This window comes from Phalacrocorax aristotelis, chromosome 1, assembly GCF_949628215.1.
Source record: "Phalacrocorax aristotelis chromosome 1, bGulAri2.1, whole genome shotgun sequence".
Taxonomy (NCBI): domain Eukaryota; kingdom Metazoa; phylum Chordata; class Aves; order Suliformes; family Phalacrocoracidae; genus Phalacrocorax; species Phalacrocorax aristotelis.
In genome coordinates, this window is record NC_134276.1 from 185,042,421 (window position 1) to 185,063,476 (window position 21,056).

Sequence of the window (21,056 nt, forward strand, 5' to 3'; positions counted from 1 at the left end):
ATTAAGTTCTTTAAAAAAAAATTTCTGATCAGTGTTGAAGTTGCAAGTTAGTATGGCTAAGGTCTTGAACTAGAAACATGATTCCATAGGAAAGTTTTCCTTTTTTTCATGGTAATTTAGATATTCAGGCAACCTAAAAGTCAACCATTTGAGTAGCATATTAGTATAACATGTAGTTTCTCTTTTCACTGCTGCCTGTTCCCATTCTCTCTCCCCAGGAAGTAAATACTATAGATAAGATAGTACTATTAATCATACTGTGTAATGATTTATTATTTGAGCTGCTCGTTTGGTATCAGGGAGCAATAAGCTACTTAATCAGAAGAGAAGCCTCTATAATTTGTGTCTTTACAGTCTAGCATAATCCTGTGGAAAAAAAACCCCATCCCCACTCCAGCAGCGAGAGCAAAGTCCTCTACACAATTTCTTAGCTTGTGTGCTGTTGCTCTTCCTCATGAAAACCCCAATTCTGCAAACACATAATACTAGCATACTATAAGGCCATTCTTACCATAAAGCTTAAGTGTTGGGTGGCCTTTGACTAATAAGCAGTTTGGTTTAGATTTAGCCTGCTAAACTGAAAGTTAAGCATCTGTTGAGTAGAGTCTAAGGTGCTCTGCAGTCCCGCCTAATACCTGGATTGGTCTCTGGCGATGCAGAATTAAATGGGATGAATCAAGGCCTTTTAAGACTGTTCCTTTGGCTGAACTCTGCAAAAGTTAATGCTTGCAGCTTACTTGAGTTAGTAGCTGCATTAACATCAGTAGGAATGCTCATCTGTATATTTAGATTTGAGAATTCATGACTGTTTTCAGGAAAGGTGCATGTAATTAATTCAGCTTCGCATACCTCTCTGCTTAATGTTTATGGTAAGCCTTCTGATGGAAGCCTGCTTTGACAAGTAGAACTAAAAATCATGCAGAAATGAATCCCTTGCCCCTCATCATGTCCCAGCAGGCATCTGACATCAGGACCTGCTGTATAGCTTGTTCTGCGTTGCAGCAGCAGCTAGTTTTTATCCCATAGTCTCTGGAGACTACACCGAGGTTTAGGCTGCAGATCTGCATTTCTGGGAAGTCATCAGCCACTTACTTTTCCAAGGGGTCACTGGAGCAATGGAGTTATAGTGAAATCAGGTGCTCTAAGAAGGTTTTTTTCTGAGGTTCTATTGTTAGTCTGCTGAACGAAAGCAGAAAAACAGGTTATGCTGTTTTAGCAATCTCCACATCACTCAAATTAAGAGTCTGTTGCTACACGTGAAACTTGCCACCCATGTCATAAGCAAAAGCAACAGAAGCTTTTTGATCAGCATTGGTGGTGAAATGTTTAGACAAAGACACAGTAGATTATCATATGTGAGACTGATGCATTCATAGTGTAAGTGGATTTACCAGTTTGTGAAGTACCTAAATTCAATCTGATGATTTTTTGAGAAGATTTCTTGGCCCGATTGCTTTTGTATAGGCAAATGACATTGTTCCTGGGTGGTAATTATCAATCTGCTTAAGTGCTTTCAGAAAACTTGCATAAGTGAATAAAAGGTTGGGACACGTTATTTGCCTAAAAATAATAATTGTCTCACTATGTTTGGGTGCATTAAATTACCTCTTTAAAATGTTTATGATTTAGGGCCTGATCCAGGAACACTTGCTCACATTGAAGATAGCGGGAATACATCCCATTAGGTAGATGTGCCCACGTGAGCAAAGCTCATGAGATTGGGTCCCTGCCAGATGAGGTTCTCCCAGCCAAGGGCGAAGCTAACTCAGCAGGCAGAACAGCCTAGCTTTGCTGCTAGTTATGTACCATAGCTGCGGTGTAGGCACCACACTTGAACTGTGCACGCTTGGTACACGAGTCCAAAACTGGCCTTGTCTGGCCATCCCTGACTGAGTCATATGCTGGAAGGGGGGGAGATGAGGTTACAGATTGAAACTTTAGGATTGTTTTTGTGGAAGAGGAGGGGCAGGGGACTGAAATACCCATGTTTCTTCAGAGTTGTGTTTTTAGTATTGTATCCCTTTTTCCAGCCCAAAGGTCTCTTTGAGCACTGAGGTTTTTTATTTCTGGAAAGAGACTCTTACTGTAATATTAAACAATGTAATAGCAAAGGGCACAATAGCAATAGTGTAACACCAAGTCTTTTCGGAGTCCTGTCCCTCATCTTGAAAGGCAGAAATGGTCCCAACCTCCCTTTCTCAGCACATACCCTTTCCTCACTGTGCCATTATTGTGGCTTTAATTATGAGCGATGCCGAGTGTAGAAATGTTGAGTTAACACAAAGCCTTTCAGAGAAGGCTTTTTGTAATGGCTGGAGCCCATGGGTACGATAGCTGTTTCTATGTTCGCACTTCACAAACTTCAGATGTACTGCAAAATTGGATATCATTGATTCTGTGCTAGAGACAAAGGTCACTAAATACAATCCTGATTTGTGCCTCAGCACTGTCAAAATTCAAAGAATAAACAGAAGTAATGATGCCCCATTGGCAGAACTTCTCCTTAACATAGAAGAAGCAAAATAAAAATATTCAAAGCTGGCTTCAGTGTGGGTCTAGAAAAGCTGCATAAACTTCATCTGAATGATGGAAAGCGTTTGGCTTCTGTCCTAGAAAGAACTGGTGCTTTTCCAAAGCTGTGTGATGTCTCTAGGTACTGTTATGGTAGATACCTTTCTGTTTTATAATAATAATATTTGTTAATATTTATGCCACACTTAGTTTTCCCTTGGAGGACTGTTTAAAGCAATACTTAAAGAGTTGGGATTTCTTCATTTATGTGCTGTAAGCCTTATTCCAAGTACTCTGAATTCTGTTTTCTGCCTCAGGTTATTATGCAGTTTGAGGTACCTTGGGGGCAGGTTGGGTATGGATTATGCTGTGCTGCCCAGGTGTAGGTGCTTTTGAATATAGCATCCTTGGTGTATAGCCAACCTAATGTCAATGTTTTATAAAAACAGATGTTCTGATGAAGTGTAATTAGTTTTTCCCAAAGCAACACCTGCAACACTCCCAAACTGATGATTGCCCCCCAGGATACAGTTAAAATAGTTTTCAATGCCCACTCCATTTGTGGTGGTGGAGTAATGCTGAAAAAATATTTGAGGATGAAGTTTGTGGCTCTTGGCTATCAAGATATTCTGATGCATCTAGAGGGGTGAAATACACCCATATTTCAAATAAGATGGGTCTGCTGGTGGCAGCTTTAAGTGTTTTCAGATCCCTGAATGTAAGCTGTTTTCGTGCACCGTGACATGCACTTTTGGTGGTCCTCAAAAGTCGTGTTTTCAGAGGAGGTGTTACTTGTACCCTTCGGGGCCTGCACTTGGAAGGACTGCTTAAAGTCAGATTTTCTGATTTAATAATAGTGCTCAGCTATCTCTGTGCAAAATCTGATTTCACTTCAGAAGTGATGCCAAGGATTGCTGGTTAAATAGAGAGGAGTCTAGGCTCAAGAAAGAAGATAGGAGAATGCAGTAATCTTTTGTAAGTACCAGGACTGAACATGATCTGAGAAAAACAGGTTATTTGCTTCTTTATCAGGAGGATTTTCCCTGATGCAGAGGCTGTTTTACATCATGTATTGATGTTGGCCAGGGTGGAGTTAGTTTTCTTCGTAGCAGCCTGTATGGTGCTGTGTTTTAGAGTTGTGACTAGAACAGTGTTGGTAACACAGGGATGTTTTAGCTATGGCTGAACAGTACTTGCACAGTGTCAAGGCCATCTCTGTTTCTCACTTCCCCCGCAGCCAGTAGGCTGGGGGTGGACAAGAAGTTGAGAGGGGACACAGCCGGCACAGCTGAGCCCAGCTGACGAGAGGGATATCCCAGACCATATGACATTGTGCTTAGCAGTAAAAATGGGGGCACACTTTTAAGGTGGCTGTTTCTCAGAGGATGGCTGGGCATCACTCTGCTGGTGGGAACTGGAGAGTGATTGCCTTTGAATGACTTCCCCCCTCCCCCCCCTTTTCCCCTTCACTTATTAAATGGTCTTTATCTTAACCCATTAGTTTTTTCTTACTTTCGCTCTTTTGATTCTCTTCCCCCATCTCACTGGAGGGGGGAGCAAGTGAGTGGCTGGTGGGTGCTGAATTACTGACCGGGGTCAACCTTCCACGCACCACAAATTCACCTTATGGGATTGTGGACCATAATGTTCTGATATTTGGGAATTTATTTGTACTAAGTTGCACAGTACACAATGTAGCTGACTTATCTGAACCATTTGGGATCATTTAGTAGTAATAAACAATTTTTTGTGAAACTGTTTTCCATTTTTATTTTAGTTTATCCTTTTCCTCAGTAACTCTCCTAGTTTCTCTGCTGTTGCCATGTTTGTCCCAGTTTCACGTGCAGTAGCTGGACTGAGACCAAAGACTGAGTGACTTTACATTTGAGAATTGCATCAGCTTCAGTGATGATTGTCCCTTGAGGGGAGAAGGTCTTCAGTTTAGAAATCTGCTTTTGAGTAAGCTGGCTTTGAATCATCATGAGTTGGAGGGAAGTAAGCAGTCTTAGGGGATGATTTGTTGCTTTCCAGAGTAGATACATGTCTGAAGCACGTTGGAAGTATCACTTGGTTGGACCTCATCAGGTTTCCCTTAGCTCAGAGTTGTATGTTTTCATTCTGCTTGGAAAGATTTACTTATTTATCTGTGTTTGGGTAAAAATACTAATGCATTATTCAATCCTCTTCCCCAACAACAAAAATATTACACTTCTTCACTTACCTAATTAGTACAATCTGTTGTTAATCTTATTGTTAGTCTTGTTGTTTTTAACTACTGGATTACAAAAATAAAGTACATTTTCAGGATGAGCCCGATTTCTACAGATTGCATTGAAGAGAAGAAATCTTACAAAACATAAAAAGTAATAATCAAATGGCAGTAGGATGCATGTTGCATCATATTTGCCAAGTGCAGTAATCAACAACACATTTTTTATTTTGCCAGGTGTAATATTGAGAAAAGCATAAGTAAGATAGAGACATCTGTAATGGAGATAAACCCCAGCGTATTAAAATGTATTCTGTTAAATCCTGTGGGTCTTTCATAATCAATATTGGCCTATTTGCTAGCTTTGCACTGTATGTACTGTCTTCTTTGTGTGAGAGTGTTACTTAGGAGCTCTGCAGCACTATCAGTTTTGTGGAACTGGGAAGGTTACCCAAGCTTTTCACTTCATACAAATTTTTTTTTTTAAGTGACATGTGGCAATAGTATCACATATAGCCAAGAAAGATTTCTTTCTCCATCAACTGGCAGTGTTTGAGTCATTACCTTGTCATTTTGGGTTGCATTGGAAAACTAATCAAGCAGAAAGAAAAACTTTCACTTGAGGAGGGCAGCATGTTATTTCCAAATCTCTATTAAAAAGTAATTAAACATTATTAATATCAAAATGAAACATTAATCTTAAACAGTATTAACATATTATAAATTATTAATATTTTTTCTCAGCAAAGGCAGTAAGTGTCATCTTATTTCCATCATTATGTTACTGAGAAATCTAAATATGAAGAATTACCAGGCCAGTTCTAATGTGTCAGTATGTCAGAGTGGGACAAATTCTTCTCGTCTGCCATGGCTCTTACTCAGGAAGATAATAAAGCAAATTCCTAACCTAAAGTGTACAAGTAGTATCCCTAACACCAGTTCATAAAGCGTGATGCCTACTGGGGTACAGGTAGTCCCACTGCCTGTAGCAGTGGAATGGTTTGTACATGTACAAATTGCACACAGGGTGTGATTCAGTGTTATTTGATTTTAATTACTTCTACAGGGAGGATGTTCAGACTGATTCTATCATCCACCCATAGCCAGGACTGACAGTGATGTTATTAAGATTAAAAAAAAAGCTGAAACTAATCATATAAAGGGACCCTCTCGGAAACCCTTTTAAAGTAAAGCCTTATGTATTAACAGCGTCTGGAAGGAGATGCTTTATTGTACTGAGAGCTGCCCTTTTCCACCAGCAAAAAAAGCGTTTGTTGCATTTTGTTTTTAAATGAGAAATCAAGGTGTAAGTTTTCATACAAGTTGCTTAAATCTGCATCCTCAAAGCAAAAGAGAAAAAAAAATAAAGCCTTCATTTTGTTCTTGTTTTCCTTTCTCTACAGTTTTCACTAGTAGCTGGGAGGTGACTACTAAAAGAATTAGATGCTGGCACTGTGCTGACAAGTACCCACAGCCAGCTGGTTGGTCTTCTTACATAACTTTTAAAAACGTCAATCTAAAAGTGTGACACATCCTAATGATACATAGAGGCTGGATCCCCAAGATCTGTAACAAAGACACAGAAATGCCTGGCATTAAACCAAACTGAACTTAAAATATAACTCTTCTTTTATAAAGGGTGCAGAGCAATAGCAGCCACAGTGATTTTATCTGTTATGGTACTCTAACTAGTGTGGCATCATTTGAGAGACAGCTGAGCTGTGATGTTGCCACTTTTTTCTGTAGAACAGGTAGTAATCTACTGGATAGCTTGCAGGAGTGTGCTGCATGCTTTAGACCCTACCCAAACACTGAATAAAATAACAGAATCGTAGAATGGTTTGGGTTGGAAGGGACCTTTAAAGGCCACCTAGTCCAACCCCCCTGCAGTGAGCAGGGACATCTTCAACTATATCAGGTTGCTCAGAGCCCCGTCCAACCTGACCTTGAATGTTTCTAGGGACGGGGAATCTGCCACCTCTCTGGGCAACCTGTTCTAGTGTTTCACCACTCTTATCGTAAAAAAATTCTTCCTTATATCTAGTCTGAATCTATCCTCTTTTAGTTTAAAGCCATTACCCCTTGTCCTGTCGCAACAGGCCCTACTAAAAGCTGGAATTTTACTTTCCTAAAATTCAGGGTCCTGACTCTAGTCTGTGCCTCACCCATATCCCTCAGGACTGTGAACTGCAGCAGTGCATGATCACTGCAGGCCTGGCTGCCTCCAATCTTGATGTTGCCAATTAGCTCAATTGTGTTGGCGACCAACAGGTCCAGTATCGCACTCCCTCTGGTAGGACTGTCTATTACCTGGCTTAAGAAGTTATCCTCAATGCATTCCAGGAATCTCCTGGATTTCCCACAGCTCACTGTGCTACTTTTCCAGCAGACGTTGGGGTGGTTGAAGTCCCCCAGCAGGACGAGAGCCTGTGAGTTTGATGCTTCCTGCAGCTGGAGTCAGAAGACTTAATCAATAGCCTCCCCTTGATCAGGCAGCCTGTAGTAGACACCAACCACAAGGTTCCCTTTGTTGCCTAGGTCTCCAGTTCTTACCCATAACCTTTCACCTGCTTATGGCTATTCTTCAGAGGCAGCACTTCACAGTCTATCCATTTCTTGATGTAGAGGGCAGCCCCTCTACCTCTCCTTCCGTGCCTATCCCTTCCATGCCTAGCATGTAGCAGTTGATAGCTGCACTCCAGTCATGGGATTTGTCCCACCAAGTTTCAGTAATGGCAACCAGGTCATAGCTTTCTAGCAGCACAGTGGCTTCCAGCTTCTCCTATTTGTTGCCCATGCTGCGTGCATTGGTGTAGAGGCACTTCAGCTGGGCTGTCGGCTGTCTCCTTAGAAAAACACCCCTTAATTACTTTGAGGTATTTCACTGGTGTTTTTCTCTTGGCTTCTATTACCCCAGGAACCCGTGGCTCATCTCCGTAAGACTTCAAGTGTGCTGCAGTGTACCCAGCACGTCTCAGAGCAACAGGTTGGGGGCCCTTGCTAGCACCCCGTCCTTCTAACCTTGGTGTGTCATCCCACAGCTTGTCATGGGCAAGCCTGATATTATTCCCCCTCTCCCTTCAAGCCTAGTTTAAAGCTCTGTAAATGAGCCCTGCTAGCTTGTGAGCAAAGACCTTCTTTCCCCTTTGAGAAAGGTGAATTCCATCCAATGCCAGCATGCCTGGTGCTGTGCATTCGATTATTGAAAAACCCAAAACTGTGGTGGTGACACCAGCCACGGAGCCATGTATTAATGGACTGGGTCTGCTTGTTTCTTCCAATGTTGCTGCCTGCAACTGGAAGGAGAGAGGAAGAAATAACCTGTGCTTGAGATTTCCTTACCAACCATACCAAGGCCCCGAAGCCTCTTTTGATCACCCTTGGACTATGTGTTGCTGTCACCCACATCGAAGAACAGTAATGGCTGATAGCCCAAAGGCCATACCAGGCTAGCAAGTTTCCTAGTGATATCCTTAACCCATACCCCAGGGAGGCAGCAGACTTCCCTAAGAGGAGGGTCTGCCTGGCATATTGGACCCTCTGCTCCCCTCAGAGGGAGTCATCTACAAATATAACCCATCTTTTCTTCCTCATGGAGGTGGTCATGATATGGGAGCTAGGCCTTTCTGACCATGGCAACACCTATGGTGTAGATGGACCGTCACCCACATCTTCTATTGCCTGGCCTTCCACTTCCAGAGCCCCATAACTGTTGTACAGAGGCACCTGGGAAGACAAGGTGGGCAAGGAGGGGGTTCATCTGCTGCCCTGAGTGTGGACTTGCTTCTATGCACTCCTTTAAACTACTGCCTTCAGCCTGGTGGGGGGAGGATACGGGATCCCCTTGATGTTGGGATTTTCTGGTGGCTGTTCCTGCTTCCGTCTCAGGAAGGGCAGAGCATGGTTCCACCAGTCTATCGCCTCCTCAGACTCCTAAATACAGTCTAACCCACCCACAGGGGCCTTACCAAAGCTTACAGGTACTATCTTGTTGTGTGTGCATCTGTCTTCTGATGAGGAGTTTTAAAATACACATGTGCAGTACAATCTGTGCTGCCTCTTCCTGAGAAGAATCTGATATATATTTGTAGTTTCTGTACAAAAATATTAATGTTCCTTATTCTCCTTTTGAAATAGGGGAAAGCAAAAACACTAACAGTGGCAAGTATTTCTAAATTCTTGATATTCACAGTTCTAAATGATGAGAAGCTGTCATACTTTAAAAAAAAAGATTATTTTGCAATTCAAATTTAAAGTCCTATTTCTGAGTGCAGTGCTGAAAGGGGATGGATCATGAACTGGAGTCTCAGTAAGTTGTTCTGATATTTGGAATTCACTAATTAATCATCTACAACATCCTTTTTATTCTCAGTATGCAGCTACATCAGACTAGTTATTTGGTGCCTAAGGAAAGGCCCCCAGGGATGCTTTCATGTCTGACAGATAGCTATATATAATTACTTGTTTTATCATGTATACACTACCACATGAATTAATTATAAGATATTAAATAGTAAGAAGATGCAGTTTGCCAAGTAAAACATTACATGATGGCAGACAATATTTGTTTTCAAAAATTTTCTGTTATATATATGTTTTTAAACTACATAATGTATGTTGAGTCCAGTGATACTTTCATGAGAATGAGAGGAAGATTTCATTTCCTTCCAAGAGTCTCACTTGCATGGGTAGCTGTTGAACAATATCTCCTACTGCATGTTTAACAAGGACAGTTTTATCTCAACAGTCTGTCTTCTTTTCCAAAAACTGGGGCAAGTTGAAATAAAAACAACTCTTTGTACTGTTAAAAATGATACATCTGAAATGCTGTAATGTTGTATTGTGTCCTTTCAAAGCTGTATAGAGCTTCTGTCAAGGAATGTAGACTTTGAGTGACTTTGCCTTTATTTTAAGAGTATTTTTTGTCCTAATAGCCCCCTCTCAGGCTGCAGGAGATGGACAGAGAAATCATGAACTTAAGCAAAGATCAGAGATTCAAAATAACATGAAAGGAAAAGCACCCAGATGTGTATGGTGTGTGTGTTATCAATGTAGTTTAATTATGGGCGAGGAAAGAATACACCTTGTGTGAGAATCCAATAATTAGAATTTATTTTTAGTCTAATTGATATTTTAGTAGGCTAGTTAAGATATAACAACCTCTTATTCGTTCAATTGCAACAGTGCTAACACTTACAATGCAACCAACCCAGTTTCTCTTAAGGTCAATTAATAATTCAATAAAAATCAGTAGTTGCAGGTAGCTGCCCATTTCCTCTTACCCTCTGTCGCATCCCATCCTGCGAGGAGGAGGGAGAGCGACCAAGATTCTAATGATCCCCTTGGACTAAATTAAGATGAAATGATACCAAACGATCAACTAAACATTTTATTTCAATGCAGAAGTAACTTGAACTTGAAAAGGCAACTTGAACCGGAAAACAAGGAAAAGCATTGATGGTGAGGGTTCTTATTAAGAATATTTGTAAAAGAAGAAGAGGAAAAGGGGGGGGGGGGGGGAGAGAGAGAGATAGGGAAAGATAGGGAGATATTACCACCCTTGGATCCAGCGCTGATGATGACAGACATGACGACCCTCCTGTGGTGGGCACGCCCCAGTCTCTTTGTTGTAGTGTCTTTTATAGTCTAAGCCCCGCCTTCAGGTATGCCTCCTGTGAGCTTATATGGTTCTTGTTCCAGAAGTTTTGTGATCTTTGTGCAGGTGCCATTGTGAGGCGTGTTTGCAAGGGGTCTTTCAGGCAGTCATAACCCCCTTCCTCAAATAAACTTTGTGTGAGCTCGGCGAGTTGCTAAGTGAGGCCCAGCAGAACCTGGGACTGCACATCCTCCAAGGAGCTCCCCATGCTCTGTGTCCATCAGTTTCCCTCCTGCAGTTCCCTACATCCCACTTTACAACAAGGTTTGAGACATTAACTCTTTCAGTCCCTTGCACCCTCCCTGTGCATTGCTACAGCAAGTTGTCAGTGGCGCAGGTTCTTTGCTGGGAGCAGCACGCTGGGGATTGTGGAAGGTTATTTTTTGTTTTTTTAATCCTAGCTCTTTGTGCATGCTTGAGGTTAGTTTTGTATGTTTTAACTCAATACATGGTATATGTTCCTGTAGTTGGTTCACAAGGTTGGTTATATTGTGATTCCTTAGGTTTTAGTTCTTTTCTCTTGTGGGGGAGGAGAGATGCACAACTGTGGAAAGGTAGGCAAAAATAAAAATAATGAAAAACCTCAACAACACCCCCCCCATTTCAGAGGTAGACTACATATGCATGACCACTTGGTAATTTTATTGTTGGATCTAGGCCTTTTACTGCCTGTTGGTAACACCAAAGGCACAGGGCTACACGTACAGGGAGAGGAAAAATTCCAAGATTATCTACAGAGGGTAAAAGTGCTGACAAATGTGGTGGTGCAGTCAGCTGGGATAAATAACGTGGGAGATTATGAGAAAATACACAATTTTGATTGAAGTTGATGTTAACATCCTGTATGGAATTATGTCAGTTGAAAAAACTGCTGCACTGGGTTTGGTAGAGCAAAGCAAAACAGTTTGTGACTGACTGGCGTAACAGTAGTAGTTAAACCATTGGCTTGCCTGGTGATGAAGAGCCTAGAAAGAGTAGCGGGAGGAGAAGGAGCAAGGGCTGTGCCAGAGCCCTGGGATGTTTTGTCCCCTTGGTGGATGAGAAAAGGTATATGCAAGAAGAGACACACAGGAGCACAGTGTTGTGAAAACTAAAGCATGCGAGATACTGAAACCAGGTTGTAGCTGAAAATTAAGAGAGCAGGGAGAGAAAAGGAGCTCAGATATATGTTCGGGAGAAGTGGGACAGACCCTACTAAAAGCATGTTTACTGGTGCAATGGACGGGGAAGCTTTAATATACTAAACACTCGAGCAGTTGGAAGGAAAAATTTGAGGAATAAGTGTGCATGTTTGGTGGTGAAAGAAAGAACACCCAGATGGGTAGCTGGTGAGAGCTTGCTTCAAAGTTAACAAAGTTACGGTCTATCCTTTTTCTTTTAAGGAGGAGGAGCTGGTGAGGGGATGGGTTGAAGACAGGAGAAGAGACAAGGTGAACAATATCTGGAAACAGGACTGAACTCAGGCAGAAAGGGGGTGAGAGAGGAAAACAGCAGAGAAGCTTGATGTCAGAGGTAGAAGAAGGTGAGAAGTGCTGCTGTTGGAGGGAAGACAAAGAGAAGGAAAAAGGACAGAACTTGTTTTCCTTTGTGACCCTGTCCAGCATGCTGGACAGGTTGTGATGGCTTTAAATCTGCGTTTACCTTTCTCAATGGTATTGGTCGCTGTGATCAGTCACTCTTCATTCTCCTCTTTCGTAGACCCTTGACTGGTGAGTAACATCTGCTGATCTTGTGATGCCCTTTTTCTAGGTCAGGGACCAGATGAGAAAGTCTCAACCTTTCCCAGCTTGTCTATTTCTGTATGAGTCAGGTCAGTGCTGATAAAAATAAGGGCCTGAAGGCCCTTTATGGTGACCATTGTTACTGACATCCATCCTTGGGATTCTCAGCAGAGAGGCCCACGACTTGCAGGAATGGTGGGTAAATTATGCCCTTGTTCTTGGCAGTGGAGCCCTCAGGTCAGGATGGAAGTTTGCTGATGAAGTTGTGCGGGAAAGGTGAAAAAGCATTACCCTCTTCAACGTGTAAACGGGTAGCTTCATATTTATGGGCTGCGAAGGCAGAACCTTTCATTAACACAAAAAGATGTTGGGGTTTTTGTTTTGTTTCAAAATTGTAGGTTTAGTGTACTTTGGTCTTGTGTTCATGGTGATTTTTGACGCACTTATGAAATAAATGTTTATAAATAAAGCTTTTTATGCTCCTGTTTGCTCTCTTCCTAGGTACTTAATATTATTTGATGCAAAAATCCTGCAAGAACATCTCCCTGCCCACCGTACGCCTCTGTAAGTGTGATCAGGGAGATCACTGATGCTAGATGCCATAGAGTTTTAAAGGAATGGCTAGAGACAGGACACTATCCATAAAGGATCCTCAGTTCTGGAAATAACCTCCCCTCTTTACAACCCAGATTTACTGACTTAGTACTAGAATCATTTGTTCTGGCAGGCTTTTGTGGTGGATAAAGGCAATGATGGATAGTGAGGCCTAAGGAAAGGCTTTGTTAGCATGAGGTTTTGGTCAGCAAGGATTTATAGATTGCAGGTCAAGTTCTCTTCTTATTAATGGGATTGTAGAACATAACTGGGAGTTTCACTCTGGGGATGCAAACTCATTAGGGTACAGGAGGAAGAGATACAGGGAAACTTGTCCTGGGTAATATATTTTGCATAAATTTTGTTTGAGTGCTGGGGGAGGTGGGGGCATAAAGAAAGGCGGGTGGTTTTTTTTGTTTTGATGGTTTTTGCAAGTATAAATAAATCATTGAAGTACAGATTCCAAACACTTTTGCATTAACCAATTTTCCCAGAGATGCCTCTTTTATCTGTTCCACTGGGAATAGAGCAGGTTGATGATCTCCATGACTACATTATTGTCAGTACGTCACAGCTGGTGGCTCAGTATCACATCACAGACTTGAAGCACACAAGTCTTTATTGTTGAATGTGTAGAGCCATTGGAGTGGTGCATTCATCCTATTGAACTGACTGACTTCAGCATCTTACTGGCTAAACAGTAAGACATTAATGTGCATTAATATGCTAACTAGGCTTTTTGGCAGGGGGAAATTAAGATAAATGTTGTAGGCTTTCTTAGATATTGAAATGCATCAGGTTTTCTGTTGTGCTTAGTGCATTTGTGTCTAAAGGTGAATAAAAGGCTACACCAATGTTTTAACCAGCAAGCAGGATGAAAAGGCTTTTATTTTGGTAGCTTTGAAAGAGAGCAGATGTTGGGCTCTTTCCCTGCCCTAGTTCAGTCTTCCTTAATCTGTAATACCTTAACATAAAGTATACAGAGCTTGCTTATGCAGAGCTATAGGGGGAATGTAATCGCATGGTTTTAGTGTGGTCTGTCTTTGTGTGACTAGTTGTCATTCAACTGTTACTTTATTCTTTTTGTATTAATTATCCTTCGTGTCCAGTGGTGACGTAATTTAGTGCTAAAGTTGCAAAGTGTTTGTAAAAGCAGCTTCTTATCAGCTGTGCATGCATGGTGTAGAGCAATAGAGTTTTGACGCTTGATTAGGGTCTTTAGGTGCCAATGCAACATAATAATGGGTTAGTAGCAATAGGAATGACTTTATTTCCTTTGCATTCTGTATAGGCTCTCTAGTGAGCTAGGTGGGAAAGAATTTTGTTTTTAGTGAGTGTTTAAAAAAGTGTGGACGGTATCTTTGCAAATGAGTTTGAAAAAAAAAAATCAGATTTGTTCAAACGAAACACTTCAACCCAAAGTTAACCTGAGCAGTTGAGGTTTGGGTTTTTTTTGTGGTTTTCTTTTTTTTTTTTTTTTTTTTCTTTTTGTAACAATTGAACAACCAAGGTTTTGAAATAAAGGCAATTATAAATAAAACATTTTGCAAAACCTCAGTATGTAGTATGTTGGCAAAATGAAAGCTTTTATTTAGAACACTTAAATTAGGAGGTTTGAATCAAAGCAGCTCTGGCTTTAAGTTTTTCACTGCAAAATTGAAACCATTAGTGTTTGGGGTCTCCTGTGGCTATTTACCTGCCAAAGCTATCATTAATATAGTTTTCAGAAAGTTCTATTTAATATTTTTGAGGCTTTGGATCTTTAAGTAGAATTTTCTAAGGGTGCCAAAGCCAGCTCCTAGGCAGTCAGTTGATGCCAAGAGCATAAGGCCTCTAATTACTTGAAGGCTGATGTTGTTACTTAAATACAAGTCAACACCATTAATTTAATACGGAGTTGTGAGCTGGAACTATGAAAGACACAAGTTGCATTGTTTGTGGTAGTAGCTGAGGCATATGCTGTAACTGCTGGCTGGTTTTGTGAACTGCATATTTATGTTTCTGCAGAACATCTCTACATCAGGACATCCTGCCATTTTCTACTTTCCATGGAAAACCAGTTGCCTCTGTGGTAGTCTTGTGATAGCTTCACTTTTTTTTTTTTTTTTCTTTCTTAGGTGACTTTCACAAAATGGGTTTTCAGGCTTAGTATGCTCACTGTAAATACACACTTTTTTCTGTATGTATGTGTGCCCATGAAAATTACAAAATGAGCTTTTCAAGACCAACACCCTAATAGAGATAAGATTCTTCTGTGCTTGCACATCTTATAGGGAAAGGAAGGGAAGGAAACCAGCTGAAGTATATTGACCGTGAAACTCTTGGGAACTGAATCTGTGCAAAGTAGGCTGGGCTCACCACCCTGAGCATTCACAGTCAACACCTTCATGGTTTGTAGCCAACTGCCCCCAGCTTCTCCAGCAGAATAGAGCAGAACAGTTGCACCGGGCAGAGAAAATGGAGAAAATAGAAGATTTTTTTCAAAACTGAATGAAATATTCAGTGTGTCGCACTGTTTTGTACTGGAAGGCAAATTTTCTTCTGGGAATTGAAATGGGGAAAAAAATGCAAGCAATGAGTGCAGTTGGTAAGTAGCTATTGATTTAAAGATGCTGGGAAGAGGAGGAAGAATTGGGAGATAAGCATAGACCTAAGGAGGAATAAAGTACAGGAGTTAACACTGTTGACATTTAGCATCACAGCATTAAGAAGTCAACCCTGATTTGAGTTTATATATACAGTCTGTCGTTTTGAACTGTCATCAGACTGTGGACCACAACACTGTTTTCCATCCAGAGATTTTATTTTCAACTCTGAAAGCTGTAAACATAATTGAAAACAGAGAGGAAATCAAAACTGATGAGCAGGAAAAAAAAACAAGCCATCAAGCCACACCTTTGATTTTTAACATTCTTTTGTAGCAAGGTTCAGTGCACATTGCATGACAATGTAACTGGACGTACAGAGCATCTCAGTAATGCTGTCTTTATCATTAGTATTACAGGAACAGCGTGCTACTAATCACTTCCAAATTAATATAGCTTTTCTTCTTTGCAGCATAATAATAGTGCACAGAAGGTTTTTTTTTGTTACTTGTGGTGCTTTTTCTGTTTTACCACTGTAGTATAATCTGCTACAATAAATACATCTAATTTTGCAGCCCAAGAGAGTACCAAAACCAATCAGGTTTTAAAGTCCATGCCTACAGTGATTTATATCTGGAGTTTGCCCTAGGACTTAATACTGCAGCAGGTATTCCACCCCAACATGTATTTTATCAAGTTGCAATTTTCCTCTCAGAGAAGGTCTTTATTTAAATCAGATTCTTTCAGGTTCCTTTCAGATAGGGTGTGTGTATATGTATCTGTACACACATGTATGTAGATATGTATGGATATAGATATATGTGTTTATATATATTAAAATTACTGTTTGGCTACTTTATAATTCTAAGAGAAATTTATAATAAATTTGGTGTCTTCAGATCTTACCATGTTCCTTACAGTTCCTTCCCAAGTAACGATACCTGTTAGGTTAAAGGCATATAGTATGCATATAGTAGTGTTTTTATATACTGATGACTGCAGTGACTATACAGGTACAGTGATGGATGACATTGCAGTGCTGAGGCAGTTGGTCTGCTGTATGGGACCCCAGTTATTTCTTTTGCTTGTATTTAAATCATAGGAATAACATCATAGGCACTTCAAAAGGGAAGACGTAAGCCAATGCTACTTGTCTTGTTTGAACACTTCAAGCAGTTTTAAAGGAGAAAGCCAGAAATCTTTCCAAAAGGCATTGCTGCTCAAGTAACTCTTTAGTCTAACCCACTACTGATGGAAGTGAATAGTGGTATTTTGAGAGATTGTAACGAATGCTGCTGAATTTGACTTGTGTTCCTCTTTGCCTTATTCACAGATATCGATGAGTGTGCTGAAGGACGTCACTACTGCCGTGAGAATACCATGTGCGTAAATACACCAGGATCCTTTATGTGCATCTGCAAAACAGGATATATACGCATTGATGATTATTCATGTACAGGTAAGGCCTGCGTATTTCTGAAAGAAAATAACAGGATGATGGTATTTTGGAACACTGATACAATTCTTCAGAAGTTAATCTTTGTTAGAGTCACAAAATGTCTACATGAAATGTTAAACAGGATAATTACAACGGTAGAGTGCAGAAAAGCTAATGCATTTTACAGGTTATGTGTATGTTTTATTGTTTGCCTGAAATTGTAAGACAGTCTGGATTGTCTTATAGGGCTGCACAACTTTGGGTGCTGATAGAAGGGTGACAGGAGGAGGCTGAAGGGAAAAATAAGAGCAAAAATAGTACTGTGGGTTGCTCAGATTCCATGTGGCATACCAGTACAACTTCACTTGGAGTATAATGACTCTTCTGCAAACTTTTGATGGAGTTAAATTTGATGCGTATTTGAAGTGTCTGTATCCTCATTTTGAATTCTCCTGCATCGGGGAGGTTCCCCAGCTGAATCCTGAGTTCAGAGGGCAGGAGCTCTGCCTGCCTTGAGCCACTGGACAACATGGTTGGTCTTATCTCTCTATCTTCCCTCTTTGCTCTACTGCCGGTGAATGCTCTAGAGGAGGTATTCGCTTCATACTGACTTTCTGTCTTCTAGTCTTTTATTGCAAGGTATTTTAGGGTTATGGAATGAACACTGAACATTTAAAACAGCCTTCTGTATCAGAGCCAGGCTGACTGTAAGTGTTCCTGGGAGGAATGTGTTTTTTCCTACTAGAGAGATAAAGCAAATATGATTCAAAGATGTGGCACATTCTCTCAGTGAAGAAAAATGCATGTGAACAAAATAGTACTGCTATTTTGTGTGCACAGGGGAATGTGTTAGCTCTTTCTATAGGAGGATATATTTGTTCAGTAAAACTTTCTTGGAGTTCATATTATCTGACAGTAAAGCTGGCTATAAATGGGTGAGAGCATTCAGAACGTGGAGATAGCACTGCAAAGTTCATTTCTTGGCATTTTTGAGCATCAGTGGTATGTCTTGGTACAGAAACAGCTTCTTCATAAACTGGCATAATTTGCTTGCCCAAACATGCACAGACTCAGGCACATGGATTTGAAACCACATACATGGAATTTTTGTGTGTACTGTCTCACCTGTACTTGACTTTCCTCTCACATACACTGGCAAGCACTATTTTACTGCAGTAAGCCCAGTGCTCGAAGAACCAAGTTATAGGCTGCTTGCAGCAAGTCCTTGCTGAAGCAACCAGTATGTTTCTGGTCACTGTCTCATGCTTCCACACTCTCAGCTGAGTAAAGCAATTGTTTCACTACCTACTGAGTGTGAATGTTGGGATTATTTTAGGACTGACTTTATCTAAACCATTGTGATACTTTTTCCGCTTCGCTTCCCTTAACTTGCTGTTCTGGTTGAACTCTGCAAATGGTAAACCATCACAAACAACTTCACAGGGGCATTCGGTGCCAATAAATACAATGAAGGTATTTCTCGGTACTCTGCACATTGCATTCCTCGTATTTTCTGAAATGTACTGTTGTGAAAGTCAGTGTAGCTCAGGAGCTCTGGAGAGTCAAACTGGTGTAAAAGTCGCTGGAAATCCATTACGGATCTCACATTCCAAACTGAGTTTGGCTCGACGTTTGTAGATAATAGTTTCCTGTGAAATCAGCCTGATGGGTGACAAAATGAATGATTTCTTTTCCACCTTTCCCTTGACCAAGCTCGGAGAAATTAATGCAGAATGAAGAAAAAGGGATGAAATAGTTTTGTAAGATTTCCTGTCTTAAGACTCTCTAGGCCAGGTGGACCGTAAGTCACGTGGTGACTTTCTGTATGTCTGAGCAATGCCACTCACTGTCATTTGGGGCCTGGGGTTTTTCTAGAGTTAAATTATAGTGAATTCTGGATACTGAGAAGCAACCACGAGGATGCAGTGCCTTTTGGGTAGTAGAATTTCCTCAAATGGAAACCTAACATCATTAAGTCTATATGTCACAGAATATAACTGCATTTTTTTTCTGGTTCCATAACGAGTGTGAGCACCTCTAGGGGAGACACTGCTCAGTTTCTGAAGTATGTAAACTTACGGGACTCTTGCATGACATCTCTGCCAAACAACTAGTGAGTGAAAGGTTAATTATGTTTTAAAAATTGAACAAAACACAGGATACATTTAAAGTCATTTCCTTTGTCCAGTAAATGGTATTTTGTGCTTGTTTTAGTCTATATGAGTGATATTGAGAGCATTTACATTATAGCACCCTATTAAAGCAGGTAGCAAGCGTATATATTTGTACGTGACACTGCTATAGGTTTTTCACCCCTCAGCATATTCTTTGCTTTTTGCTGGTTTTGCCATCTGTTAAAGCTCCTGATTTCAGAGACTTTCATGTGCATCCATTTGCCCCGGTACAAATCTAAGAGGTGAAATGAACACAAGCAGGGAGGGTGCCTTGCTGTGGCATAACATGGAGTCCATGGAAGTTTTAAACTGCTAGATCGCTTAGCATTGTCTCTCCCAAAGAAACTTGCTGACTTCTGAGAACCAGCAACTGCTCAGTGTAGTAGAAACACTGACTGTGTTTACAGGACATTGCTGAAAGGTGTCTATGTTAATAAATCAGTGCAAAGTAACAGTGCAAAGAAGTTTGTGATGCTAATGACAGTACTTTGCTGTCCTGCAGGCAGAGCAACAGGTTTAGTCTAGGCTGTTATGCTTGGTTATAGCTGAATTTTCATAAACACGGTTTTCTCTTACAGCATACTGTGGTATTTTAAAGCAAGTAGTTTACAAGAAAAACTAATTATACTTCCCTTTATTGTCTTTTTTTTGTTTGTTTGTTTGTTTTTAATTTAAGTGAAGCCTTAATGACATTCAGCTAAACAAATGGTATCTAGGACTTGAGAAGAAAACATATTTTCCAAATATGTTTTTTTTTAGAGAATCAAGGCAGTAAAGTGTGTTAGGGATCTCGACCTGTCTCAGCCATCCTTGCATTTGCTCTATTTAAATCCATCAATTTAATCTGCCTTTTATGATTGTAGAAAGCAGCAAGTAAAAAACTGTGCACTTTGAGAATCCAGATGCCAACTTGTCTGTGCCCAGCACACCTCACCATGCATCGCGAGCTCACGACCCATTCACTGCAGCTGGGAGTTTTTTGGTTAAGATCAATTTTCTTGTTATGATGGTACTAGTTCTTGAAGTTAAGGGCATAAATTAAGCCTTTTTATCTGGCAGAAAAGCAGGACAGTAGGCAGAAAAGCAATCATGATAGACCAAAGAGACAGAACTCTGCAAATTAAGGACATATTTTTGAAAGGTTTTGTGAAGAGTACCCTGTGTAACTTGGCGTATCTGTGAAAGTAAGGCTGTGCACTGTCCTTAAGAGAATTTTCTGGGTTTTCTTTTGTTATAATAATCAGATTTAGTGTAGAAGCTGCACAGAATAGTTCATGTATTCCATCGTCTGTACAAAAACCTGGTGTTTACGTCTGGCAAAAATGAAAAGTGGGAAAGAGATCTGTAAAATAAATGATATTTTAAAACCAATTCAAACACTGGTATGCTAAATACCTTTACATTCATACCACTGGATAGACTCTGGTTTATGTAATTCATGCAGAAAACGGGCGTTGTACAGCATAATTTCTGCATTGCTCCTTTCTTTTTAACTCGAGATAGCTGGAAGCATCAACTTTGATAGCATCGGTTCTCAGCTACTGCAGAAGGGTATTATAAAGATGCCTGTTGCCAACTACTTGAGAGAGCCTTGCTGCAGAAGCCTCACACAGACACGGAAGCAATCTTGTGTGCAAAAGGAATCCTGAATATCTTAGGGGCACCTTGCTACTGCAGGCATACTACAAAAACTACCAAAGGCCCAGGCTCCAGGGCTTACGCTGGTGTGGTTGTATAGTATGCAGTTCTGTTAAAATCTCCCAGTACTCGTGTACAGAGTGTCTGTTGCACTTTGGTTTTTGCTAATGTTTGCAATTAAATTTATTCATTTAACCCTCTTTTATCTTCTGCAGAGTTTAAAGTTTTTGGCAAGTCTTTGTTTGCCTCAGTGGGCTTAATTTACTGGCTGAATTATCAATGAAACAGAAGAGGAGGCAGATTTTTAATCCTGCTCAGGAATAACAGGAATAGGGCAAACAAGTGAGAACTGAGCCTGTGTGTTATTAAATGTTAAATTTTTAAAATATATTGCAGGTCACAGCGGTCCTTAAAATGCTGTGTCATCGAAGCCAGTTGTGGAACCATAGCTGTGTGTAAAATACCCGACTTACTGTAAGCTGGACCAGAAGCTCTGGTAGCACATCCTCGGGAATGTTACTAAGCAGGAA

The 21,056-nt window shown here is 40.6% G+C and overlaps 1 protein-coding gene across 2 annotated transcripts in view; it reads left to right on the forward strand.

Annotated features, from left to right (window-relative positions):
- Nucleotides 1-21,056, forward strand: part of NELL2 (neural EGFL like 2) — a 152,150-nt gene that overhangs the window by 67,291 nt on the left and 63,803 nt on the right. For both annotated transcript variants that reach the window (XM_075080961.1, XM_075080962.1), the window contains one exon: nucleotides 16,610-16,735. In XM_075080961.1, coding sequence (XP_074937062.1) covers nucleotides 16,610-16,735 — 126 coding nt within the window. The remainder of the gene's footprint in view (nucleotides 1-16,609; nucleotides 16,736-21,056) is intronic.